This window comes from Musa acuminata, chromosome BXJ3-3, assembly GCF_036884655.1.
Source record: "Musa acuminata AAA Group cultivar baxijiao chromosome BXJ3-3, Cavendish_Baxijiao_AAA, whole genome shotgun sequence".
Lineage (NCBI taxonomy): Eukaryota > Viridiplantae > Streptophyta > Magnoliopsida > Zingiberales > Musaceae > Musa > Musa acuminata.
Genome location: NC_088351.1, coordinates 33908095 through 33935889, shown reverse-complemented (window position 1 = coordinate 33935889; position 27795 = coordinate 33908095). Strand labels below are relative to the sequence as shown.

General features: G+C 35.8%; 1 protein-coding gene across 1 annotated transcript; it reads right to left on the bottom strand.

Moving 5' to 3' along the window:
• Nucleotides 1-218: 218 nt before the first annotated feature.
• Nucleotides 219-26660, bottom strand: LOC135633738 (exocyst complex component SEC8-like). The gene is made up of 28 exons (XM_065143598.1): nt 26526-26660; nt 26180-26422; nt 25870-25949; nt 25029-25241; nt 24771-24944; nt 24220-24324; nt 23731-23840; nt 22640-22819; nt 21600-21762; nt 21376-21482; nt 19084-19388; nt 18839-19002; nt 18566-18681; nt 17453-17520; nt 16647-16765; nt 16494-16543; nt 15333-15433; nt 10611-10720; nt 10425-10532; nt 7258-7455; nt 5906-5991; nt 3393-3591; nt 3219-3296; nt 1581-1682; nt 1405-1479; nt 942-1037; nt 808-857; nt 219-728 (listed from the first exon to the last, which is right to left on the bottom strand). The coding sequence occupies exons 3-28, from the start codon at nt 25927-25929 to the stop codon at nt 641-643; spliced, it is 3225 nt and encodes a 1074-aa protein (XP_064999670.1). The 5' UTR covers nt 25930-25949; nt 26180-26422; nt 26526-26660; the 3' UTR covers nt 219-640.
• Nucleotides 26661-27795: the final 1135 nt, after the last annotated feature.

Below are 27795 nucleotides of genomic sequence, written 5' to 3'. Positions count from 1 at the left end.
AAAGAAAAAAAAATCTCCTAATTAAGAATGCACATTGAAAAAAAGATCATAATCACAGGCACGTCATTACAAGAAGACCCGAGCCCAATGACTACGGCTTTAAGCAATAGTACTATTTAAATTTAACTTCAAATAAACTACTAGCATTTGACTAAAGGTGATATCTAAAGAAAATCACATCATCATGAACATTGTTTAAAAATATGCAATAAAGAACGTAAAAGTAAAATCCTAGTTGACTCTATCTTTAATCATGCAGAATTGGATGCCAAGTTTGGCTCATGGCTCTACAATCTTATCAATCTGGTTGCCAAACAGGAGTAGCCAGCCAGAAAAAAACTGACAGCAGAAGAGCAGACAAATGTAAAAAACTTTACAAAAGAAAAGAAAAATAAGAAAAATACAATCATAGATGAAACTGTTAAAAGATATTTAAAATTGATAGTGTAAATATAGACCGACCTCTGCAATATGGCAGCCTATTGAGATAAAGCAATAAATTCAGTGTTCCAAAAATCTGCATGAGCTCACCATGGCTGGTGGATGGTCATGGTGATAGAAGCAAAACAGGAATCTGCATCACATCTGAGGTCATCCAGACCAAATATCAGAAATCCACCCTTCAGTTTCATCTGGAAATCTAGTTGCCCAAGACCTCTGATATCCGCTTCTCTGCATCAACTGGAATCTCCCTACCAGGGACATTGACCTTCAAAAGGCTTGAATACCTGTGAAACAAGAAAGTAATATGACTCACTCCAGGTTTCATTATCTACATCAGGTTTGTTCCTCTAAAATCTAGCTTACTCTGTCCTTGTAAAGAGGTACTCATGTTCTTGAATGAATGCCAGCAAGGCCTGGAAATAGGAAGAAAATCATGTAAAGAATCTGATGTGCAGAATGTATAAGGAAACAAACTAGTTAAGGGTTTGATAGACTGCCTCAAAAGGCAAATTTAGGAGCTCATAGTATGTCCGAACACGATCTAATCTCTGCTGGACTGCCTCACTATCTATTGATGGTATAGCTGCCAAAGCCTGCAAAAGCAGAAATATATAAGAACTCATTTTACCATATTTTCTGACTGGTATGAAGTTCATGTTTCAGTTCTTTATAAGGATTATCTGCTTTGTATAATGCAACAACAAAGAAAAGCAGGGGCAATGTAGGATGGATTTATAGGTAAGATCTGTTATGGAACTCATGGCAGAATAGTTATCAATAAGTAACATAAATATAAATAACTTCAACCATACTTTTGATGCCAATTTTAAATTGGTTAAATTGGCTGACAACATCGACTATGTGTCCTACGATGGATAGGTTTGCATGATTTCCATGGACTTAATGCATGCCAATAGACACTAGCATCAACACATAAAAAATTTTCTCCACCAAACCAACCTGTTCCAGTGCAATGGAGTTCCTGCATATCTGTTGGACCCCCAGTAGGTTAATGGATTTTATCTCAGCCAAGGCCTGTTAAGATAACCCAACTAGATCGGTAAAACTGTAACAACCCAAAACTGTAACAAATTAAAAGGTACAAGAATATGTGGAGTGAACATTTGTATTCAAACCTTTATTGAAGCATTGGCTGCAATACTAGATATTCCACCAAATATATAATTTCTCTTTATATCTGCAACAAATGGTGCCATTTCCTCATCCCGACGTGCAATCTGAGTGCAGATAAACTACCAATAAGACTGGCATCCAGTTTATGTTTTTATTTATACAAAACGCCGAAGCTAGCACCCAAAATAAGGGCCTTATGTTTTAAAGTTAAAAAGAGATCCAAAGTATCTCCAAGGCTGCAAATTAGGCAACATAAAGGTACATGTCAACTGTGAAACACAAAACAACAGATAAGACTTCAATTGCCTGGAAGTAGAAAGCCCTTTGGGTATATTGAGGTAATACCGTAATACAGTTTGCATATGGAGGGTTTCATCAGTAAAACTTAGTAGGAAAGGCAAAAATGGAAATAGATATAATAATTATAAAGAAGTGTGAATAATTATAAAATAGTGTGATTGATTCACAGAACTTACTTAATGACAGACAATCATTGCTCTAATGCAGGAAAAGGACATCAGTATTAACCTCTCAACAGAGATGAGAGAGCTACAGTAACATGGCAGCCAAAAAAGGATTTGAATCAACAAAGAAAAAAATGTTTACTAGGACTCAACTTGGTGGTTGGTTTCCCTCCAGCTTAAAGAGCCAAAGAGGGGTTTGTTCATATCCTTGGTGAGGTGATGCCCAAGTATTTTACCTAATGGGTGAGGTTGAACCCCTCCATTGTTCTCCAAAAAAGAAAAAGAAAAAAGTACAAATGCATTGGAGAAAAATCAAACCACATATTTCACCTCTAATAAAAGTTGCAAAAAACAAGGTAGGAAAAAATGTTTGTCCTCCAATCATTTGTTTTTTTAGATTGAAAATTTTTACTAATTATCAAGACATAGGCAGGCTGAAACATCTATGTGCAAGTCTACAATAAACTACCACAACCTCAAATAAATAATTATGAGCTGTTTATGTTGAAATGCAACTAAACAAGAAACAAGAAAAGATGCCACTGTACTTCCTCCGTAAGCTGCAACCGTAACTAAAAATAATTTTCCTCCATGATAGCTGATAAAGCAACCGCCAACTTGGAAACTAAAGCAATTAAATATTTGGGAGCAAGATTCTCAATTTCAGTCCATACTGATGTACCGAACCCTGCTCAGTATGGTACGTAACGAGGTGTACCAACATTGTGCCCAAAAAGAACTGAAAAACCTCAAAATATCTGGAGGTAATGGTCCAAAAATACCGATAACGGTCAAAATCCGGGGCGTACCAACCAGTACACCTCGGTAACGGTCGAAATCTGAGGCATATCGACCGGTACGCCTAGGTAACGATCAGATTTCGACCATTGCCGCCTAGTTAAAACATTGGTATCGTCTGGTATAAGGTGGTCCGCGTACCAGTATCCCTCTTGGACCGATACATACCGCCCGGGGCAGTACACATCGAAATTGGAAACCCTACTTGGGAGTATATTATAAAATATGGTCTAATTGTGGTACCCCTAATGTGTCAGCCTCCTATAAGAAGCACATGATAACTTATCCACTATAAAATCATTCTGTCCTTATGGAAAGCATGGAATGTACAAATGAAAATTACCATTTTAGGTACACTACAAAAAGTAAGAAGCAGACCTGTGTTGTAAGTGAAATAATAAAATCATCTGGTTCTTCAGCATCTTGATCTTCTAAGTATTCCCTATTGGTCATTTCCTGCAAGAAGACTTTTGTTCTCATCTTCTCCATTTTGATAGTTGATATGTATATAAAAAAAAACAAATAAGAAACTTCAGTTATAACAAAACAGACCTGCAAATGAAAAATTGTTTCCAACTGCATTTCCAATCGTAGAACTCTGAGGCAGTCAGTTGCCAGCCTTCTATTTTCATCAGCTATAGATGCAAAACTTTTAGGAATTTTACTTGTACTCCGTGCATGGCGATGAGATTGATTGTTCATAATTTTATCCTCTGTGCCAGCTGGTGGTCTTCCAAAGATCTCTCCAAGTCTGAATAATTTTCACAAAAGAAAGAAAGCATGAAAATTAGTCATCAGGAGAATTCTTTAAAATTGATCAAATTCTCCAATGTTGTATGAAGCAATCAATTTCCAAATTTGTTTCAGCCTCATATTTGGCAATGATCTCATTGTAGGTTATAATAGCTATTCTTGGAGCCCTACTAATTGGAATAAGAAATCAACCAACTTAGGCCTGAAAGAGAAAAAACAATTACAAGCAAATAGCAATGTGGCAAATCCGGGAAGTAGAACATGAATCTTTTGCAGCCATTGAGTGCTCTACTCTGATATGTAACTATCAAGAATTTTAGATAAGTAAAATAAAGCATAAAAGAAAAAGAGCTAATAGCAGGGCATTTAAGGTTCAGTTGACCGGTTTGGTTGCCCTAGTTAACTATAAGGAAAGAAGAAAACAAAGAGGAATGGATAAACACCAAATGGAGAAAGAGAAAGAAGAGACAGCAAACAGAAAAAGGAAAAAGAAAACCACCATTTTTTTCAGTAATTCTATGAATTCAAAACCTAAATCCAATGGAACATCAAGAAAGAACAAAATGAAGCAGAATTTTGATCACCAAAAGTTAAATTGAGCAGAAAAGGAATCAACAAAAAGTGTTTCACAAGAAATAGACCTCCCACATTTGTATCACTAAGGCATTGGAAAAGTCGTTACCGAGAATGAAGAAATGATGCAACACTTAGTGGGTCACGATAGTGCAGGAGCAATGTCGATCTGCATGGGAAATTGGCTGGAGGCAAGGGTGGTGAGGTGTCTTGCAGTAAAATGAGGTGGGTTATTGGTAATAATGGAATGAATCAGATAACAGTCAAGGGTTAGGGGAAGAAGATACAAGGGTGGTCCATAGGAGTTGAGTTTATATATATATATATATATATATATATATATATATATATATATATATATATATATATATATATTGCGCACACACACGAGACTACTCAAGTCTATATATGTGGATTTAGCTAGCTCCTTTTCCTACGTTAGACTACTTGACTTGGAATACCTAAACTAATTGAGATAAAATCAAAGCTGGAACAATCCATCAATAAGATATACAATAGTTCTCCAAGTACTGGAGAATTAAAAAAGAATCATAAATTACACTCGATTTGGTCAAATGTCCAATCAGTCATGACTACCTGGTCAGAATGGAGATGCATATGCAAACTTATTTACTTTTTAGAATAAGAGTCTTATGAATGATTCCTTATGCCATTCCAAACTTTACACTGCTACAAGGCAGTTTGAAATTTTATGAGCACCACCTGTGATGGTGCACCATTGTAATTACATGCTAGCATGACAACCATGTTGAACCGTTGCTTAAGGTGACACCTAGTAACATTGCAGGACCAAAATGACCATAACTTTCAAGAGAAACTTGTATTCTAGCAATGTAATCTCTATGTTGGCATCAATTTCCGATTTCCTTGAGCTTCTCCTTTGACATCTCTCCCATCAGATGGGAAGTGTGACACAATGTAAAATCATACCATGCTAAAGGCAATTCCAAACCATACTGAGAAAATTTGCAACAGATTTAAATTAAAAGCTGAACCAAAGGGGGTCCTTTTTCATCCAAAAATAACTAATTTTCTCAAAAACCAAGATTTAACCTAACACAATGTATGCATGGAACTGGTCCCTTGTTACCAGTTTTTTGTGTTGTTCCCTTGTCAGTACAAAGATTCTTCCGAAATATGAAACCATATCACCAACTTATGCAAATCATAGTACAAAAAGGTGACTTGTATACACAGGAAAAAGGATAAAAGCAGTTAGAAAAAGTGCAAGAAAAATATTCATTTCATAAATTGGTAAAGAAAAATTGAAACTTAAATTCATAATGAAAGGTAACAAATAGGTATACAAATTTGGATTAAAGAACGCATGCCTAACTGATATCAGATTCACCAGTATCTTTTTATAAAATTCCAGTTCTTGTCTTATGATATTGCAGTCATATATGAATTGGTCCACAAATTTGCTACCAGTATGAAAATGGAAAGAAAAAAAACAGGGATGCTACTGTCATTGTGTCATCTGTACTGTCATTGGGTCAATTCAGGAACTCAACATGCTGTACTATCGGCAAATAATGTTTGAACTTTGAACCATACAAAATTAAGAAATTCAGTAAAGATTTCATATATTTTTTAACATAAAGAGAGTCCATATTTGCACAAAATGGTGTAATGCAACAAATTTACAGGTTTCTTTGACCAAATACTTCATGTGAATACATTATTGCATATGACACAAATTTTGAGATGCTTTTTACCTTTCAACAGAATCTGCCAAATATTCCAATGAATCACTAAGTGATGCCAGCAAAATGAGTTTATGATCATCATGAATTAAGTTTTCCTGCAATAAGTTCAATATATGTCACACTTGACTGTGTCTCTAGTTAAGTTGGATTTGGAATCAACTAAAAATCCAAAAGAAAGAGAAAATAAAGCAAACGTGAAATAACCTCACTTGATTCTTCCAGTAGCAGTTTACCAGGGAAATAACAATTTCATAGTAGTCTCAATCAACTAAGAAGGATACCACATGCCCCCTACCTCCTCTCCTCTCCATCCACCCATTTCTACTGCCGACCAGTACCTCTTCTCCACCAACCATGTTATATACAACTTAACTTTCTACTTACGATGAATCAACCTCTGACGGAAAAGCTATTTTAGTGGACCAAATAATGCTAAAAAGTTTCACAAGTGATTCCGTTAATCTGAATAGGAATCCACCAATATACATCTCATTACTCTTAGACTATGCCACTATGTCAATTCAACTATGAACTCTGCCCACCTTCCAACTAAACAATCTCCATGTTCCCTTGCTCGTCATTTGATGAGCAACCACAAGTGAAATTTTGTACAGATGGATTCACTGGGAGCATTATAGGTCCCTGTCACGGGAGCAAGAAAAAAAAGAAGTGGTTGGCTCAATATGCTTGCAATTGCTAGTGGGCATTGGAGAGGGAAGGGAAGAAAAGATATGTACACTTGCATATGCATGGAATAGGGAGAAGCATGAAATTAAAATGAAATCTTCCACCAACATCAGTAAATCTGAAACTCCCACAGATGATCATGATCCAGTATCTTTTTAATCCCTGTGTTTTCTGTTCCCAACACAGAAAAAGCAGGAACAAGATAAATTTAAAGGATGCGCAGTCTGTTAAACTTTAAAGTATATGTATGCATCTACTAGTGCATTGACAAACGCATCAGGTAGTGTGAAGTAACACAATAATGGGATAACAAAACTTTATTTGTAGAGGAACTCAACTATATTAAGTTCATCATGGTCTTGTAATCCAGATAAAGCTAAAGAATAGCATAAGACACTTCGAAATGACATCAAGCTTTGAGCATCTAATGATATTGCTATTACATGGTAATCAAACTATTGGCCTCCCAATACTTGTGACAATATCAACATCAACTGTAATTGAAGAATACTGTTTTATCTGTTTTTGTATAAATATAAATGACAATCAGGGGGCTAAAAAATAAATCAAACAAGACCTGGGTGTTTGCATGCCTGTATTGTTATGCACATATGTTTATGAATAAACCCATGAATTTCCCAAATATTAGTACATTATATGACATACTAGAATACCTGCTTAATTGGACGCAGACCCAATAGTAGGTCACTCATCTCAATCTCTACTTCAACAGTTTCAGCATCTGAAACATTGTTTTCAAGTGAGAACTCATCATGAGATTTTTGTAGTAAAACATTGGATGGGTGAAGTCGCATCAAGCCTTCTACATCACTTCTTCCAATGAGCATATAACTTAGCTTTTCTAGAACAGCCTGAGAGGTTTCCAGTAAGAAAATACCATCATAAGTTCAACTTGAGGTTAAAGATAGAACAAGCAAGACTACACCAAAGATATAGCATCAAAGTAAAAGCTTTATGAAACAAGTACAAGAGGTCAAGCACTGCAAATAATTATCTAATGCTAATAGAGGTAATTTCAACTTGACTTGTGCTTTTAAGAACCCATCAAAATTAGGGCAAGATAACTACACATAATTCTAATTTGCAATTTGAATTAATGATTAAATGTTTTACACATTGACTTTACAATGATATCTTTGTTATGTACGTGCATTAGAAAGTTTCAAGTTCCATGTAGTAATTCCACTAGTATATTGCCCCCTTCTCGAAAATCCTAGTTTTGCCTTTGATTATTGTCCTCTTCTGGACCTATGCGCTGAATTGTTCTGAATTTTACCACAAACATCAAGCTAAAATCAATGTAATCCATCATTTGCTATTTGTGGGCCTAGATCCAAAGTTTCTTCTAAATTCCCAGATTTTCAGTCCAGATTTCATACTACATATTTTTAGTGCCATGTATCTCACTAATGAGGTGTGATTTTTACACAATCCACCCAAACATCAAGAGTTTCCGTCATCTTAAGGACATGAAGAATTTGTTAAAAGCTCGCAGAATCTGTTCTGTCCTCAAGTGACAGCATCATAATCCCACAATATGGTGCCACCATAAAAGGTGCCCTATTCCTTTGCTGCCAGAGTCTCTGGAATGTACAGTAAGTCTGAGTATGACACACGAAAATAGCTATAGATCAAGGAATGCAATTTTGCCAGGAATAATATGTGCCTATCGGCAATTATCATCTGGATGTAAACCAGCACACAGACTACCTAATTTCAGATGGTCTGTACTCAATAGAGGGCTTATGCCTGTCCATGCCCGATAATGGGCTTCAATCATGCAACGAGCTCACTTTTTTCATTCTTAACCCTAAAGCTAAAACCCAGTCCACTCCCCTGTGCCACTCACTATCCCTCCCCCCACACTTCCCATAATCTGACACCCATTGCACACTGATGCCTGCTGCAGCCCACATGCCGCCTACAGTATTCCTCTTCTCCTCATCCTCCTATGCTATCATCACCTCCTCCTCCTCCATGTCACCGCCAACTCCTCTACCTCCTCTTCTTCTCTACTGGACCCCTACCAGTTCGGCCATGTGTTGGCATGGGTCCATATCTGAAATTGAAAACCTTGTTATAGATATTCTGGCAAAAGAAAATCATCACTGAAACCCAAAATCACATAGGTTTCTGGCAACATAAAATCATGACTCGAACCCAAAATTACATAGGCTATTCTAAACTAATGGCTTCTATTTAGAATGTGCTCCTTGAGAGTAATGACAACTATCTGCATCACAATTCATATCCCATGACTAAGAGTATCACAATTCAGTTGGTGGCATCAATACAAGAAAATACTGTTTGCAAACATGTTTACATCTAAAGAATGAGCTTCAAGACAAAGAAACTGATTTCTATGGTAAAAGAGTTCACACAGACATGCAATTCTTGAAGCTTCAGCAGTAATTGCTTGTTTAATTTAGATAACAATGATATTAAGAACAGAATTTTAAGATAATAGAACCATAAATTAGTTAGGAAGAAAAAGAGTACAACAGTATGGGGGAAGTTCAGTTAGCTAATCAGTTTTTTCGGCAGGAGACTGTGAAGGTATGAAGAAATATAGTTGGGTTTCAGCATCTTAGGTGGAGAACTTAACCTTTTCAGCCAAAATGTCTCAATGTTGATCATCCCAGCCAGACCACACTATGCTGCAAAGTAGTGCATAAGTTCTGGTAAAACTATGGAAAGTTGGCCCCTAAAAGAGATATTCATAATGTTGTGTGATCTTACTAGCTACATATGCATAATCACAAATCAGAAACAAAAAATAAGGATGTTTAGGTGACTCGCCCAATAAACCGGAAGTCAGATATAATAATCAATCTCTTTAACTAAATATGCATTAAGCAAAACTATAGAATTTAGCATGGATATATCAGAGACCATTGACTACCTAAGGTTGTCTGACCTAGTCTACACTCTTCTTGATATAAAAAATTCTAAGATAGTGCTACACCAAGAAGGGAAAGGTGAAGATTTGGCGTAAGAGATATGATTAAATTTAACAGCTAAAGAAGCAAAACCATGTTAAAGCCAGCTCACGTAACAGTCCTTGTAGAAACCTTTAGCATAATACAAATGGACTTTGACAATATTTGCCTAAGAAAAATATTACAAAATATTAGACCTAGTTCTTTATTCTTTATATGTTAAATAGGTAGAGAAATAAAAATCCTCTAACTTTGACCCATCTGAAAAGTCACCCACGGTAGTTCCAATTTGTTCCTTTTTATACTTAGTTGTCTAAAATCTCAAATTTTCCTTTTCCATGGCATATGTATCCCAATTTAGCAATTACTAATAAAAACTTATGATTTTTGAAATAAGTGCTCATATATGCATGCAGCAAGCATACAGACAAAAGCATTAATGGGCTCACAATGATGTGGCATCAAAGTGGAAGATATGTGATTGCATGAGAAGACTTGAATTTTGATCTCTCATGGATCCAACAAATGCCACATTGATCTCATGTCATCATGTAGCATCCACGTCGATGCTATCTAGGTAACACATGAATTTCATGGCATTAGAACCTATTATATAAATCACAGTCATATTTACTGAAGAGTAACAATTGACTCCAGACACAAGTATGACACATCAACCACATAAGCATCTCCATCATACTTTATTAATGGAAGACAAAAAAGATAATGCAAAACTGCAGGGTTGACTTCGAAATGAACAGAAGTTTAGGGTGTTCATCCAATTAACCCTTGTTTAATCATCCTCTTAGATGCTTCACATAAAACAAATGGATGCTGAGTAATAGTTGAACTAAGTTCTTTATAATAAATAGATCGTTTACCTCTGTGTATGACGCTCTACATCTTTCATATGCACGTTCCAGGAATGTTTGCACAAACTCAACAAGTTCAATTGCGTATTTTGGCATTAAATGTGCCCAACCGAGCACCTAAAATATAAACAACCACTAGTCAGCATAATAAAAACTTATCTAAATGGAACATCCAAGAGATATTGATGAAGTTACCTCTTTTGCCAAACAATTGGTAGCTAAGAGGCCTTGCAGCACAGGGCGTCCCATCTCAACCAGTGGCCGATAGACTGAACCATTTGCACGTGGCCTAAATGCTGCTGGACCTGAGAAGGAATAACATTGTATTAGAAACAAATGACACAAAAATATATATACAGAAATAAAGCAACAATCAAAGATAACCAGCAAAGAAAATAATAAGCATTAGACTCTAATCAAGTCAGATAGTCAGAGAAAAGCTGAATCACTTTTCATGAGTGAAATGATAATATTAACATTTTTTTCGTGTGAAAGCACGATATTAAAATTAAGAGATTATATTCTAGTTAAATAGGTACAGTTGTATTTAGGTGAATTCATATATTTCTCTTGGCTGCCATTCTATGATTATCAACAAATAATCGTATGGGTACCCAATTAGTGCCTGTAGAGATAGAACACATTCACCTCAAAGTCCACTGAGCCATTAGTTGTATTGTGTGACAAGTATTTGAGAACATGGTATATATATCATTAACTACTTCACAAGTATTTGAATCAAGCTGAACAATTTTGTAGAATCCATGACTCCATTCAATTTAAATAAAGACATAAATGTTCTTAAATTGACTAAGGATCAAGGTTTGATATATTGTCCGGTACAAAATGGGCACTACATACCAGTTCGCCAACTTACAGGTATGTGGACCAGCCTGTTTCGAGCAATACACAATAAACTTGTCTGGTATCAGTCAGTATGGGTGGTGTATCAGCTGATACAAATGAAACTCAATTGTTACTGATACCAGTCATTAACTGTCAAATTTGAACCGATTCCAACCCATAACGGGTCAAATCTGACCCTAACGGTTAAATTGACTGTTGGGGTCTCTTTTGGGGCTTTGAATCCCACTCCCTCCCCTCTCTTTCAGTCACTCTCACTCACTATCTCATTCTCACTCTTCCTCACACTCTCACTATGATTAAAGCTCCTAATCAACAATAAGTGGGAATCAAGCTCTAAATTAGTGACTAATCAAAAAGATAATTCAATTTTGTCTTCTTATAACCCAGATTTTCTATTCATTTATGGCTTAAATACACTTTATTCTTATCTAAATATAATTTATATACCAATAAATTAGAAAAAAATCCTAAAAAAGGTTTTTTGAATTTCTAGCCATTTTTTCAGAAAACTGACACATATCGATGTACTGAAACAAGGTACGCTAGTACCAACTGGTATGTACTGGTTTGCCCAATCAAAGTTGTTGTATCGCCCGTAACGGTACAAAATGAGCGATGTATGCCACTCTGCTTGTGGGCTAGTACATGGACCACCCCCATTTCGAGTGGCCCAATCTAATTTAGTAAAAATAAAAAGACCAAAAATAGTGGCAGGGCCCATCCAACTCGACATTAAAAGAGAAAAAAAATAGGAATTACGGCTCGTGAACACAAGCCCTCTTTTTGTATTCAACGTTGTTGCCACCGTCGCTGCCACTATTTCACGACACCGCTGCAACTTCGCAATGCCATTGCTGTTGCTATTGACACCGTCGCTACTTCATGACACCGCTCAACACCATTGTCGTTGTGTTCCTTCTTCCCAGGTACACTCCCACCTCTTCTCCTCTTCTTCCTTCTCTTCCTTCTTTCTTGTCCTCCACCGCTTCTTCTTCTTCCTCCTTTATCACTTTCTCTTCTTCCTTCCTCTTCTTCCTTTCTTCCTCCTCTTCTTCCGCTGGCCCTTCCTCTTCTCCTTGTTTTACTTCCTCTCCAAAATGCCATGATACATCGATACTAACCTATATACCGGACCGATCAAATCACCGAAACGGGTCTGGAACCCGAAATGATGATCCTTCCACCCAATCATCGAAACACCTGATTGGCACACGATAAGGAGTTTCTTGCTAAGATGCTGCTTTTTCACATAACCCAATGACAGCAAAAAAGTTCAAATAGTTGAGAATATGGCTTGTTTGTGCTATAGTTGTCCCCTCTAGTGGAAGGCATTTATGCTGATTGGTATTTAAAAAGTATCTCAAGTCACCAAATTCAGTTAGACCAAGTAAACTTAGATAAGGAAAATGTGTTATTAAATATTCCACATGAATGCTTTCAAGGTGTTATCTTATGTAGCAAATGTAAAATAGTACCAACATTGATAATTTATGAGGTAAATGGTAGCAGAGGAGGTTGCCAACCATCTTTTTCACATTATTCAAGTTATAATATATTTTGAATGATGAAGCAGGTAGAAGCTCTTGTGGCATGAGTTTGTGATTTCAGTCATAAATTCAAAGACCAATCTTCTGCCAAAAGTTCAAATCTCGTGTTAGCTAAAATTATTTAATATGTCCTGCAAATAGAACATAAAAAATGAGGTAGTATGACAATCCTTATAGCTGATGTCACCAGGGACTCCAAGTTTTTAATGATATTGTAAGAAGAAGTACGTACACACAATTTATCACATCATAACATGTCTGGTTTCCTCCCTCTGATTTTGTGATCTTCCAATTTCTTTTCCACCTCATTTGAGTAAAATTAAATATTACATTCTGAATAAAGGAAAACTCTGCAAGCTTAATAAACGGCAAATCTGAAACATAATTTAAATTGCTAAGGATCCTTGGGGCAAGACATATAGAAGGTCATATTTTGATGACTTCACACTTACTAAATGCAAAGCTTTATTCTGCCAAAATCATATATATTCACCTGCTCATGCTGCTAATGCTAGACATGACTATTAATGCTAAAAGTTCATCGTATCAAGTTCCGGCAAAAAAAATGGTACCAGCAATATGTATCATTCGAAAACACAATCTTTTTTCTTGTCCATTTAAAAGCGAACACATGTTGCAACACCTCTGTGCTAACTGCTTAAGGCTTTACAGCTTTATATCAGCCATTGGTCCAGTCATAGGTGCAACCGTGCAAGATTATTCACTCAGGCCAGTGCTCAAACAGACACCATAAGTTCTAAGACGTGATGGCTCATTTGTAATTTTATAAGGTTCTTAGTTCAAAGGCATGATTGCATGGTGATCATGTGCAAACATTAGAGTGGGACAAGAAACTACAGATCATGATGGGTACGGTGGCAGCATGCTATTGTACTGACACTGTACCAGTCATAATATATACTGGTTGCCACCAGCTGGCATACATGGCAAATGCAATCATCACTTTACATTTGAGCATATTCCTGCTTGTGGTACTTTGAGTAAACATAAGCCCAATACTAGTTTGGACTTGAAATGAAAACAAGGATTTTATAACTAAGCTCCAGACATTCCTCTTGTTCTTTTTATAACCATGGGCCATTGGGCTGGCTCATGCCACTAAAGTGCCCTGTTTAATTCAAGGTGGAGAAGTAACCTCACAAAAGCAAACCAAAAACAATAAAGGGTTTATTGCTGGAAATAAAGAGATTTTTACCAAAGTGATGCCCAAAAGGCTCAGAATACCTTTCATTGAGTTGTTTCAATATTCCTAGTTAGGGTAGGCTGTTAGAACCCTTGCAGATTCTAAGCTTGGGGTTGATCTTTTTAGGGGATTGGCCTCCTTGGAACTCTATAGGGATTCCTTCCTCCAAGTTGCTTTTCAAAGGCTGCAAAAAAGATTCATCTATTGCTTTTTGAAAAGAGGAGGAATACATGGCTATTTATAGGGCTTCTAAACCCTAACTCCTAATATGACTCCTACTCAAGACTCGTACTTCTAATCAACTCCTAATATGACTCCTACTCAAGACTCCTATTCCTTTATAACTTATAATTCTTCTTTAAGAAACAACATCCTAACTCTAGCCGGCCTCTTCACCTCTTTAATAGAGGTCGACTTAGGTAGGTTTTACATGAATGTCCCTCTCAATTAGGACTCTCCTAGCTAGAGTCCTAACATAGGCTAATCAACATTTTATAAATGATATACACTAAAATCGGCGAGTGAGCATCTGGTATAAGGCCTAGCAGAATAGTCCTTGAATTTCATTGTTCTTATGCTATCTGATGGATTTTTAAGCAGAACAAAGTCGGAAAAGGACTCTAAATGCATATTGGGCCATGCAAGGAATCAACTACCCTAATCCCAATTATTGTTGGGAGTCATTGACTTCTTAAACAAATTGAGAAACCTCCCAATGTTGTGTTTGAACATGACAATGGGACTCGGCAATCCTCTGTCCCAGATAGAAAATGAACAGTCCTAAGGATTCGGACCCTTGTAACACCATTCGCCATTTAAATGTGGGTCATACAGGAATAAGAAAGGATCAACCTAAAGATCAAGAAAGGTGTCTTTTGTGGGTCTTACAGGAATGAGAAAAGATCAACAAAGGTGTCTCATCCGAGTTCCGATGTAGAATCTCCTAAAATGTCTATATGCATTAAAAAAGCATAGCACTCCAAGATGCAACCAAGAGTTTGCATTTTAGCTTCAAGTATTTCCTGACACTGTAAGCCAGTAAAACCAGGAAAATTCGTTCTGTAAGGATCACAACCATGCCCATAAAAAAAATACTTTAAAATTATTGAACAACATATATATGATTTGTAACAACAAAGTGAAGCCGAAATTACTTCCTAATTACAACATAATAGGAATATGATGCACTAGTAAGGCTTTCCCATATAAATGAATCCACATTGCCAATCAAGTCTATAAATATAAATTTTACACGAGTACATCAACAAAATCTCATGTAACACGGATAATAATACTTACTTGATATAGCCTGCTGGATACATTTTCGGTAATCTACAAACATGGCTGGTAAAAAGTGATCCTTTAGAAATTTCTCAACAAATGCTAGCAAGCCTTCATTCCTATATAAGATACATTAGCATATTAGAACAATAAGCAGATGCAAAAACCAAAAATGGATCCAGCCAACTGTGGTGGACAGAGAAGACCATTTAGATAATTGATTAACTACCAACACCTGGTACAATTAGGAAAAACTTTGATGTGTGTATCTAAAATTTAGCAAGATAGACATTTGACTATGAATTTATGAAATAAGCAAAAAAGTAAATTTACTTCCATTGTTATCAGTTATTTTTTTCTCCCAACCTATCTATATCTGGTTCCATGTTTTATTTAGTAATAACTAGATTGTGCAACAAAGGACAGAATAGATGTCAGTCAAATGTCATCACTTGCTCACTTAATCACTTTGATCTGCATTAGTGTTTTGCAAGCAAAGACCTCAACCTTTTGGAGCAAGTGATGGTTCTTACTTCTTAGAAGCTTCCAAGGACTTAGTAGAAACTTGGAAATAAAACACAAAGAGAATTGCATCCTTGCAGCAACAATATATAGCTAGAACTAGAAGTTTTGGATACCATGAAATAGTTATCAGTTTGTTAAATTGCACAATAATTACATGAAAAACAAATAATAACCACCTTGATCCACTAGGAACCCAAGCATCAGTCAGGAACATCTGCTTGTGACCCTTACATTAGTTTATGCAGTTTCTTTTCAAACAAGTTCTTATTTAGTTTATGCAGCCTTCTCAATAACTAACTTTTTATATTTCATTTAAGCCTTTAAAAGAAGATATTTTTAAATATAGAAAAGCATTTTATAGATATATGAGAACTGAACTGGCAAATTTTAAGCTTGAAAAGCTGAACCAGGAAAGATTTTTTCTTTATTGAGTTATGAAAATTAGAAAAGCAATAAATATTGCTTCACAGAACCAATGAGGTTAAAAGTAATGAAAATAAACCTCGTATCTGAATCACAAAAATCATTTTGACGATCAGAGACATGAACAAGGGCAATATAAATATCTGCAAAATACTCTGATATGTTTCATTTAGCATGTTTTTGTGCATATAATAAGAAAATAGGAAGCACAAGATAAAACTTTTGGCATACCCGAGCTGTGAATACTTTTGGGGCAGCATTGATGCAACTTTATCAGTAAACTGCAGATGTCACACAATCAGGGTGCAGCAAGGAAACTTAAAAGAAGGAAAGACAAGATGTTGCACACTTGCATAAAAGCTAAGAATTATGTACATAGCTAACCTGAAGAACTGGACGATAAACTGATGCTGCTAGATAAATTCCTTGATCAGGAAGCACAGCTGAAGTTCCATATCCTTCTTGTTGTGCACTTGGGCCCCTTTGCCATCCCTGGCTGGATCCTAGAATTATGAGAAATTTATGGAATTCAGAAATGCAAAGCTTGAAAACAGAATTCCAATGATAGAGGCACCCATAAAGTTCTTGCTAACCATAAAACTTGTGTTGCATGAAGTTCATTTGCTTGGAGAATTTACAGGAACTCCAGCACTAATATACTTCCAGCTTAAAAGTATGCCTAAGATTATCTATAAATAAGAAGATACGCTGGTGATGTCTACTAGTTATGAACTAAGGGAAAAGTACAATAATAAGTATGATATACTCATCACTCATCTCTTACATTCATCTTACAAGAGCAGTAGATTCTGCTCTGACCAGAGACTAGTACACTTGTTCACAGCAGTACTGTCTGAAGCTTGACATCATTTAACAATTTAATATGTTTAGGGGGGCATATTAACTGGTACATGCCAGTTTGACAGGTTCATAAACCAACATTGGACCAGAATTTAATCCATGGTTGAAAGCAAAGACAAACTTCAGTGACGACAAAGAATAAGCTTTGAGATCCACTACAGTGACAAATAAATGTAATCAATTATCCTAAACCAAAATACTGTTGATTTTTTTCATAATAAAGAGCATTAAATTTAAAATGTGGTCAACCATGCTTTTGTAGGATTTCCAACAGCTAGCAGCATGAAGTAAAAAAGTGTCCTCCAACCATGAGTTCATTAGATGTATACCTCTATTGGGTATGGATGCAGCTGCATCTGTAAAACGAAAAGCAAAGGAAAGTCCTTCAGATCCATTCCTGTAAACAAGAGATATTTTACATATCATCATACAGGAGCAAAATGCAGATGCCCACATTTGAATTGGCAAATAGGATGATGTTGAAAACTATAACCAAGAAAAAACTAAATTTTGTGCTTCAGAGCATGAAAAGAAAATCTGGAACCAATGGCAGATTACCACATAGTCAAAGATACCATAGTAAGAATAGAAATTAAAAAAACATGTGCAGCAAATAAATTAAAGAAAGATCAGTTGAAAACTTTGGAGGTACTATAAAACATGAAAACCCAGCTGCATTAGCTAAGAGTGACTTACAAATCTCTGTTTGACATGAAAGCAAAGTGATGTATTGGAAGATCAACAAGAATCAGCTTGCTACAACTGATAATCAACAAACAAATACATCATGCATATAAACTAAAACCTACATAGTGAACAGATTTGGATCAATGTACATAGTGAACAGATTGCACATGAAATAAACTAAAACCTACCAGCTCGAAAATTAATGCCAACATGTACGAGCAAGGGCAACTTGTAAATACATCATGCATATATCTTACTCTTTAATTGTGGATTCCCAAGATGGGTGGGATCCAAGACCAATATTTTGGATACCGATCCGATACTGGTTTTGATAACGTCTCAGACCGGAACAATGTTGATATACCAGGATACAAATTTCTTCTCTAGCTTCATTTAGTTCACTTGCACTTTAAGTGTCACTTTTCTATACTTTAAATTTGTTCCATCAAGAAACCCTAGGTTCCAAAAGTAGATAACTGGAATAATGCTCAAAGTTCAACCATGCATGACTTTTTAACTGGAATTTTGAAAACAAAAATGCTACTATTCCTTCTCTTTTTTCTTGTAAAGATTATTTACAAACATCATATTGAAGGTCATTATAATCACTGAAAAAATGCAATACTATGTTAAGTCTCCCAAATAACTTTACAATTTGCCTAGGAAACTAGAAGAAGATGCATCTTGGACAAAACAGAAGAAGAATGAATGATTGTTGGACTTAAGGTTTTATCACTTTATGTGTTTGTACTTGCCTCTTTTCCTTTGCTGGGCCCTTGTTTGCCAGCCTAGCTGTTTGGACTGCTGCATCTGCAGTTGCAGCTTCTGGAGTTGCTCTTAGAATTTCACATATCAGCTGTTGGCATTCACTCTTTGCTCAAGAAAAAAAAACAATGAAAAGTCAGAGGTATAATCATGAACTTGTTTTGCAACTTCTATAAATTTGAATGTATCACAAATTCGGCAAACACAAACAACAAAAGATGAAGAAAGACGACAGGAAAAACAACACAGTATCTAAATTCTACCTGTATAACTGTCAGGGAGAAACCCACACTGAAGCCTCCAGTTTGAGAAGATTCAGAATCGGCACCCCATACTGTATCACCACTAGCAGACTTTGGTGTGACCATATTATCACCTTGTTGAGATGATTTTGATTCCAAAAGCTCTCCAACAACGACATGGTTTTCTGATCATTTTGAAGAGCGATGGCATTCTTAGAATGCACTCCAACAGCACAAAAATTACTCTAGTAGATACAGTGACTCACCAAGTATATGAATGACATAATCCAATATTGAGTTGAGAAATTCACTGACAGCAGCTTGTGCTGCTCCCATGGGTGTCATAACTGGTGACACAGGACTGACAACCACTTGTGCTCCCGAAATAGATGAATTATTCTTATTTTTCTGTTTCAGAACTCGAAATCCTTCGAAAATTCCTTTTGAATCATTTACATCAGATTGAGTTTTCTTGGTAACAGGATCTATGCTTGACCTTGATGACTTTCGTGCTGCATGTACCTTAATCTTTGAAGTGATAATATCATGGATAGTAGGCCGCAGTCTTTGGCTTTTTCAGGGTTATAGACAAGTGAAAAAAAAGAATCACAATCACAGGCAAGAAATTGAAAAACAATGCACCAATACGATAATCTAAGAAAACAAGAAAATGAAAGATTATACATTAAATTTGAACAAATATAGTAGCTAAATAAATAGAAAGAACATAAACATAATCAGTAACTTGTGAATATCAACATATCTACTGCACTAAAGACGGAGGAGAAAAAAACTGTACCTAAGAATTAATGCATAGCAAGTTTAACTAATTAAGTAAATTCCAAAAGCAGCCCTGTCAAACAATATTGATTTAGCATCTATTATGAAAACACTGCTGATTTGACCATAGTTTGAAGTTCCTTGGATCCAACCCGAAACAGATGCAGATATCATGCAGATCCAAAAGACTTGAGGAAAATAAAAAAAACGTTTGTTGTTTACTCTTTCCAACCCATTACATTGTTCCAAAAGGTAAACTTAAGAACTTTCTTAAAGATCTCTTCAAGCATGAAACAAAAGAGATGAAGATGGGCAAGCCAATACATTGTCACCCACAAACATAATCCTTCTTTTCTACTTTGCACATATTTTATACTCTATATTGAAAAAAAGAAAAACAAATCTCACGAGTGTTTTTGTGGAAAAATGTGGTAATAATAACAGACTAGTACTATATGTCATGTCATTCAATAAATATAAGCTATATTTCATCCTTCCCTGCATCACAGTAGCACGAAGGCCTCCAGTGGCTGAGATGTCCCTTTAATACCCTAGCACACCAACTACATCAAATGAATACAAAGCACTATAACATGTCCTTATTTATGGCAGATTTATGATTTTTTTACATATCTTAATTAATCTCTTTGTTTTTAATTAATTGTGCCCAAAGCATGTGTCCAGTACTTTCCCAGAAGATCCAAGAATATGTGACATAATTGCATCTGATATTGTTCCCTATGAGAGATGGTGTATAACTTTCCTTCTTTCTGGTATTTGCTCATTGATTTAGATTTTCTGTTTGTTCTTGAGTTCTTGTTATGTCCAATCAAAACTACCAAAATTAATTTTCACAACAAGTCAACAACTAAAGCCAAAATCAATATTGAAACTCCAAACCATGATTTTCTGTTCAACAACCGTAACAGTTTAGGCTAAAGTTGAAAGAGAAAGCATAAACTCTAACCTAATTTCATAATTGTTTTAAATTAGGTTAGAGATTAGATTTCTATTTACGTTGGTTTGAAGAGAAATCGAATCTGATCTTGGACTTAAATCTTCTTATTGAGTAAATCACACTCCCTTAGATGTTCTTAAATGATTTTGGATGAGAGTTGTGAAAGATTTAGGGGAGATCTAGAAAGGAATGAGTGAGTGTTTTAGAGAGGGTGTGTGGAAGGGAGGGGAAAGAAGTGGAGTGGTGCATAACCTTTGTACCAGAATTGAACTGTCCAGTTGGACTTGCTCTGCATCCCGACTGCCAGTTGAACTGATAAATATCGTCTGTAATGAACCATTCCTGACCGGTTTTGCATTCCTTCATATCAAGTGTCAAATATCATTTCCGAGTTTTTTTATCATGCTTTTGCATTCCTTCATATCAAATGTCAAATATCATTTCTAAGTGTTTTTGTTGTGCTTAATATTGTCCACAGCATATGTTAGTTCATCAGTGATATTTTAGCTTTAGCCATACCAAGGTGAATGCATGTAATCCAACTCATTTTGCCTCAAGAAAACATCAAATATTAATGTTCTTTTGTACTGAGAATAGTTGAATTATATCCAGATCAACATAAGGCTTTTCTTCATATATGCTCTTAGTCTCCACCAAGAAGTTCAGAGAATAAATGAACCAATCAAGCAAAACCTAAATTCTGAAGTATGATATGGAGAGACATATCTGGCATAATTCAAAATTCCAATGTGAACAAGAAAAATATATTACATCTTAAAAGCTAGAAAATGGGAGCATTGAATCTCAAAAGAAAGAATACCACAAGACGGCACCAGCAGCAGCAACTTTGCCAAGCATGCATAGGCACTCCACTAATGTACGTAAATACTTCACATAAAGTGGGGCATCAGTTTTTTTCATGGATTCCTACAACAAAAAGGAAGCCTAAAAGTTTCAGCTCAAGTTACCAAAAAATTATAACTAAGACTACATAAGCAACAGTTTTGTTCTATTTATGGTTTTTGTCAAGAAATATGGACTCACAAGAAATTCATCAGGCATTGCATTTGAAAGCCATGCCGGAGTTTGGCGAGAAATGCTTCTGATATGTCCTTCAGCATGAACTCTTGCAGACGGAAAGGCACCATCTGAGGCACCACTTTCAGCTATCTCTACACTATCATCATCATGACCATCAAAGGATGAGCTGAAGAAAAAGACAAGGGAAAAAGTTGAGCAACTATTAGGAATATGTTCTGGCAGAATTCTAGTCAAATGGATCTTCTGGCCAAGAGACAGGCAAATTTCCTTCTATAGTAGTTATCTATGAAGCCTGCATGTCAAAATCAGGAATTTATGGTAAAACATGTTGAAAAAAATTGTCACTGTGAAAATGATATGTTTGGTTATGTGTATCATATCTCCTGAGGCATTGCATTTGGTCAAAATCAAACATGCTGGAAATCAAATAGCATGATATGAAGGTGATTTGATATCGAGAAAGCAACGTCAACAAATACATAAATTATCACTCTACTTGTAAAAGATTGCATATAAAAGATCATCATAACTCAAAAGAACTCCACAGGTTACTATAAAAAGGTATCCTGAATTTGTCATTGCAACAAACTTTGAGGTCTAACATGGAAGAACCTTGTTTATAGGAATAAAAAACTCTCAATCTGTGCATTTGGTTTTGGTTAAAAATTATTTACATAGATAAATAGTATAAGTGTTTCACTTCTTTGAATCAAGGACTTTGTCCTTGCTTCAGACTTTGATAAACTTTTTAAGATAGCTCAAATTCCACTAGGTTCCTTCTGGAGGCTTCATTCTTAAATTCCACAAGGTAGCAGCTCAGTCACTAAAGAAATAGTGAAAGCATAAGGTTTTAACTTTTAAGAATTTCCAAGATGATCTCCTCTGCTAGCGCAAAGGTTGGTCATTCCAACATAGCATTAGCTAACCGATATTATGCAATCTAATATCTCATATCTTTAAATCACCAAATTGGCATGTCATTTTATAAGATATTGTATGAAATGTTAATATGCCAATATCAAGATTTACAATCTGCGTCTTACCCATCATCAATAGAACCTGGCCTGTATGAGCCATCAGCAGATACTGATCCACCAAAGTAACTATCAACTTTTACTAATCTTGTTCTCCTTGATAAAGGCTGCAAACTGTTCACTGAATACTCAAGTCCAGTAGCTGTTAGTACTTCATCCTCCCTCTCTGATATGCTTAAGGTAGCCGAGCTGAAAGAATAATCCACTTCATAGTGATATACTAATTACAAAATCTTTAAACTCATAGTAGAGGCAGTATTCAACAAGTTTCAGAGACAGATTGGACACAAAAAAAGAAAGATAATATTGGACATTGGTAATTACTAATTAGTAGTATAGCACGTATAGATACAAGGTATTGATCTTTCCTAAATTAAGACTGCTATTTATAGATTACCAGAAAGAATTGTCAACACTATCATTTATAAACATGTTGATTACTTTCGAACAAGGATTGAAATTTCGTACCGTAGCGGAATTTCGATAAATGCTCAGTACGGTACGGTATTATATACCGAGCGATATATTTCGGTATACCGCTCAGTGTATATATATATATATATATATATATATATATATATATAAAGGTAAACTGCTCGGTATACCTCTCTTCTTCCCACGCAGGGCGCCGTCGCCGAGGCGATGCCGCCTCTCTTCTCGGGCGACGTCGCAGAAAAAAAAAAATTCCGACATCGCAGAAAAAAAAAAAAAGAAATTTCGCTAAGGCGTTGCCTCTCTTCTCCTCGTGACGCCCGACTCTTCTCCCCGCGCGCGGATGAGAAGTCGCCGCAAACGAGGACAGTGACGCTGATCTCAGGTTCTCCTTTTCTTTTCTTTTTTCTTATTTCTTTCTTCCCCTTTTGCCTCTTCTTTCACCTTCTCCCTCTTTCTTCTCCCTCGATCACCGTCGACGATAACGGCCTCAATCGATGCTACCGCTTGGTAGCGAGCGGTCCGTGTACCGGTCTGCTAACGGACTAGTACATACCGCCCAGTACAGACGGTATCATTCGGTATTGCAAACCTTGCTTTCGAGATCTTAAATAGAAGATTTTAGGACAGCTTCATCAAAGATATGAAGATACAAAAGAAAGACCTACTTGTATTCGCCCTTATTATAAATATGATTATGCAGTTCTTCCAAAACTTTATAGAACAGTGTCCCACGCAACTTCGCTAGTTCTGATCGAACATCTTGAAGAGCACCAACCTGCACAAAAATACCAGCACATAAATTGTATTAAATGAGCAAAATACAGAGAAATGAAAATTACATCACAAGAAACAAATTGTGCCACTCAGAATTTCAAGAAAACTCAGGAATAAACAATCAACGCTGAGCAGACAAATAACTTCAATTGAAAAAATTAAGATAATTCAGATGTGAAACAAATTGTACATAACACTATAACAAGTCATGTTTTTCCAAGAAGAAAGATCCTGACGTAGAACTAGGTTAACATACATCAATGGCAATCTACTTCAAAAAAAAAAAAGGTAAGTCGAGGGAAGATGGAGGGCATACTAGCTAGAAACATATATAAACTCCAATTGAAATTCAATACAAAGAAGTGGAGTTTGTACCCTACCACTTGAAGGCCTTCTCTCTCAAGCACCAGCATTGACTGCACATGCAGCTGGACTGCAGCGTATAACTGCTTGTCTGCGATCAGTTTCTCAATACGAGCAGGAACCTGTAAACATCCATACTTAAGTTTAGTATATGTATATGTAAATTTACAAGTTTGGAGATGGCTACAATGCTTCAACTTCATGTCACGAAAGATGAACCAACCAACAGAGCTTACAACAGGAAAGGAATAGCATGCAATGACAAATATTACACAGAAGTAAGATTTAACAACGTACAGAAGGTACTATCATGTCCTTAATTAACTAACTCAATACAACCTTGCCTATAACTCAGTGGAAGAAGATGATAAATAATAACCAGCTGGTCTGGTCAGGTGGTAGATTTAGAAAATTTAGGAGCCACTGAAGCTCAACTTCTTAATTTAAAATAAATTCTTGGAAATAAAGAAGAAAATTTATAAAAGAATCTTACTACATTTTTTTTTCAAATACCCTGCAGGATTTCAGGCACAAATTTATTGTATAGCCTTCACACAAAGTTACATACCTTTGATACACTCTCAATTTGATCCAACAAAGCTAGTACATGGCGCAGAGTAAGAGATCGATACCATAATTGATGCAATTGCTTATTGCGAGAGCCTAAAAGTTTCTTTGCATTTGCCATATCAACCTTAAGAACAGATATGCTTTCAGCAGATTCACTAAACAACCGCAGGATCTGCAAGCAATAAAAAACATGACTATTTATTGGTTTCTTCAACTCGTAAACATCAGATAATAGCTTATCCAAGGTATGACTAACCTGGGAATAGTTTTGAATTGCTTTATTGAACCCATGATGATAAACATGCACAACTTCATCCACAACATCCTCGACGAGATCACTTTGTTCCTTCAAGAACTGAACTTCACCCTCCCGATCCTTTGATGTCAAAATATGGACAACATGAGGCAATGAATCAAAACGGGCAGCTGCCCAACTTTCATCTATCCTGGAAAGCCCTTCTTTCAGATACTGCACAAAAAAGTGTAGAAAAACAACAAAATACACACCAATCAGACTGATGGTACAAATACAGAAAATCATATTTATAACATAGTTTTGTGTCAGCAAACCATTCACAAAATAGACTTGGCGTGTATCTACAATTTTGTTAGTTGTGTTTGTTAAGCTTGATGAGAATAGGGTAACAAATTAGATCCTTATGCATGTTCATAGTATAACACAAAATCAACATGATAAAACAAACTTTAACAAAGAAGCATCATCTAGAATCTGATGCTACTTCTGTTGGGTCAGTACAAATTTGAGACACAGGAAGTGGTGTCCGTTGAAATAGAAGTTGTAAGAAAAGAAAGTTATAGAGCTTCTCAACATGCATCACCACGGATGATGGACAAGCAGAACTGGAATCGATCATTTCATCAAATAGGAAGACTAGACTGTCGCTTTCTTTGCGAATGGCTACAAGCCTAATTCAACATAGTAGTCATCTCATCAATTTTAAGAACCAACAGTTTATCTTATACTATCACATTCTTGTTTCCTTCTCGTTACAAAACCACAAATAAGCAAAGTAAAATAATCGCACATAAGCATACGAACAAGGAGAACGACTCGTACTCATCATCCGTTAACTTACAGCTTTATCAGCAGGAATTGGCAACCCATCGAAGATCCCTTTATTCCTTCCGGAGCTCATCGTATTTAACAGCTCAAGACCTGGGTGAATCAAATAAACATTTCGTTACGAAACCCAAGAAACAATTCAGGAAGCGTCCAAACTACCAACGGTTACCCTCAATCAAACCCTAGGCGTCACACTACTGTTCACTGCTTCATCCGTGACAAATGGAACGCATAAATCGATCGAGTTCGAAGATAAGATATCTCGATCCAAAAACAAGAAAACGCCATAGAAATTAGAATTCAAGAAAATTCGTTTAGGGTACCTCCAGATCTGTTCGATGAGCGACAAGATCACCCGGCGGACGAAGAGAAACCGAGAGTCAATACGCCGAATGAGAAAAGGGTCACGCGAAACGAAGAGAGAGAGGGAAGCTCTCCCTTAGCTGGAGATGGGATCTCCAATGTATCCGCGTCGCCCTCTATAAGGAGTGGCGTTTTAGGTCGCAGGTCGATGCGAACGCTTGCGACTTCTTCTTCGCCCTTTTCACTGAGACCAGAAAAGTACTCTGGGCTCGACGACAACGGTAAAATATTAATAGTTTAAAGAAAGATCCATCACGGCCGTCCATAATCGGAGGTTAAAATGGGAAGAACAACGACATGACTTACAGGCTGCGTATCTCGCCGGTGTCGCCAAACCCGCGGCCGAAGAGCTCCGTCACGAGGCGGGAGACTATGGAAGGAAGGCCGTGCTCACCGAAGACGGTAGCGGAGGCGTGGAGGATCGAGCGGGCGGATGACGATGCAAACCAACAGAAAGTGGAGGTTCCTTGAAGGCGCGTGGTGGGGAGTGGAAAGTCGATATTTTCCTTGTCTTGTTGAGAAAATTACTTAAGAACCTGATGGTGATCTTTCGGTGATCTTTACCGCGTTTTACCGTTGGATGCAAAGATCCAACGATCCAGATTTGCTCCAACGCCTCGCGTAACGTTGTGACGCTAACTTATTGGGTTCGTAAATATCTTTAATTATAGTATATCCAAACATAATTATAACTAAATAAATATAAATATATCCAAATAAATATATAAATTAATAATTTTTATTAATATCATTTTTTCGATTTCTTTACTTGTGAATCCTACATAAATAAAAAAAACGTATAAAGTATCTGACAATTAAATTTTAAAAATAAATAATATTATTAAAACTAAAATATATATTAATTTATTCATGATCGTCTTTATCCTCTTCAAAATATATATATCGTTTCGAATCTACTATTAAATATTTAGTTTATTATATAAGGAATATTAATTAAGAATTAATATTAAATAAATAAAGGCATACTATACTCCATTGCAATGGTAGATATTAGAATTACTAAAATATTCAAGTAATATAGGGTATGCCAATTATGTGTTTACGAAGAAAATACAAATTATGAAATAAAGTGAAAGAGACAAATCCCAATTAGGATTTTGAATTGTTGATGATTTTTTTAATATGAAATTAATATAATTCATTTCTTTCATTTATATATTATTATTTAATTTAATTTTACTATTTGATCATTCAAAAAGATAGTTAAATTACTTGACGTAGACGATTCAATATGAATCATAATCGAATTGACCCAATGGTTTGTCGGTTTCATATCGAATCGAATAAACTAAAACTATCGATTCCAGAATTGATAGTTTAATAACTAAAATCGTTGGTTCCAGTTTAGATTTGAACCATTAATCTCGTGGTTTGAAATTAAATTTAAATTATTTTATAAAATAAATTATAAAAATGTTTTATATTTATTATTTTTTTTAAATAAACAAAATAAACCTTGTCGGTTCATTTTTTGTTTCTAATTTAAAAAACCTAGAATTTGCAATCTTGAAATTGAAATAATTGGTTTCATAAGTAGGAGGAATAATACCAATTA

Bases quoted from the DNA above. Each gene is read 5' to 3' on its own strand.
- LOC135633738 (XM_065143598.1), bottom strand. From the start codon at position 25,929: ATGAGCTCCGGAAGGAATAAAGGGATCTTCGATGGGTTGCCAATTCCT. The intron at 22,820-23,730 runs GTAGGTCTTTCT...TTATTCTTTCAG, and splicing joins TATAATAAGGGCGAATACAA to CTCGGCTACCTTAAGCATAT. The intron at 16,766-17,452 runs GTATACATCTAA...TCATAATTCTAG, and splicing joins TGCATCCATACCCAATAGAG to GATCCAGCCAGGGATGGCAA.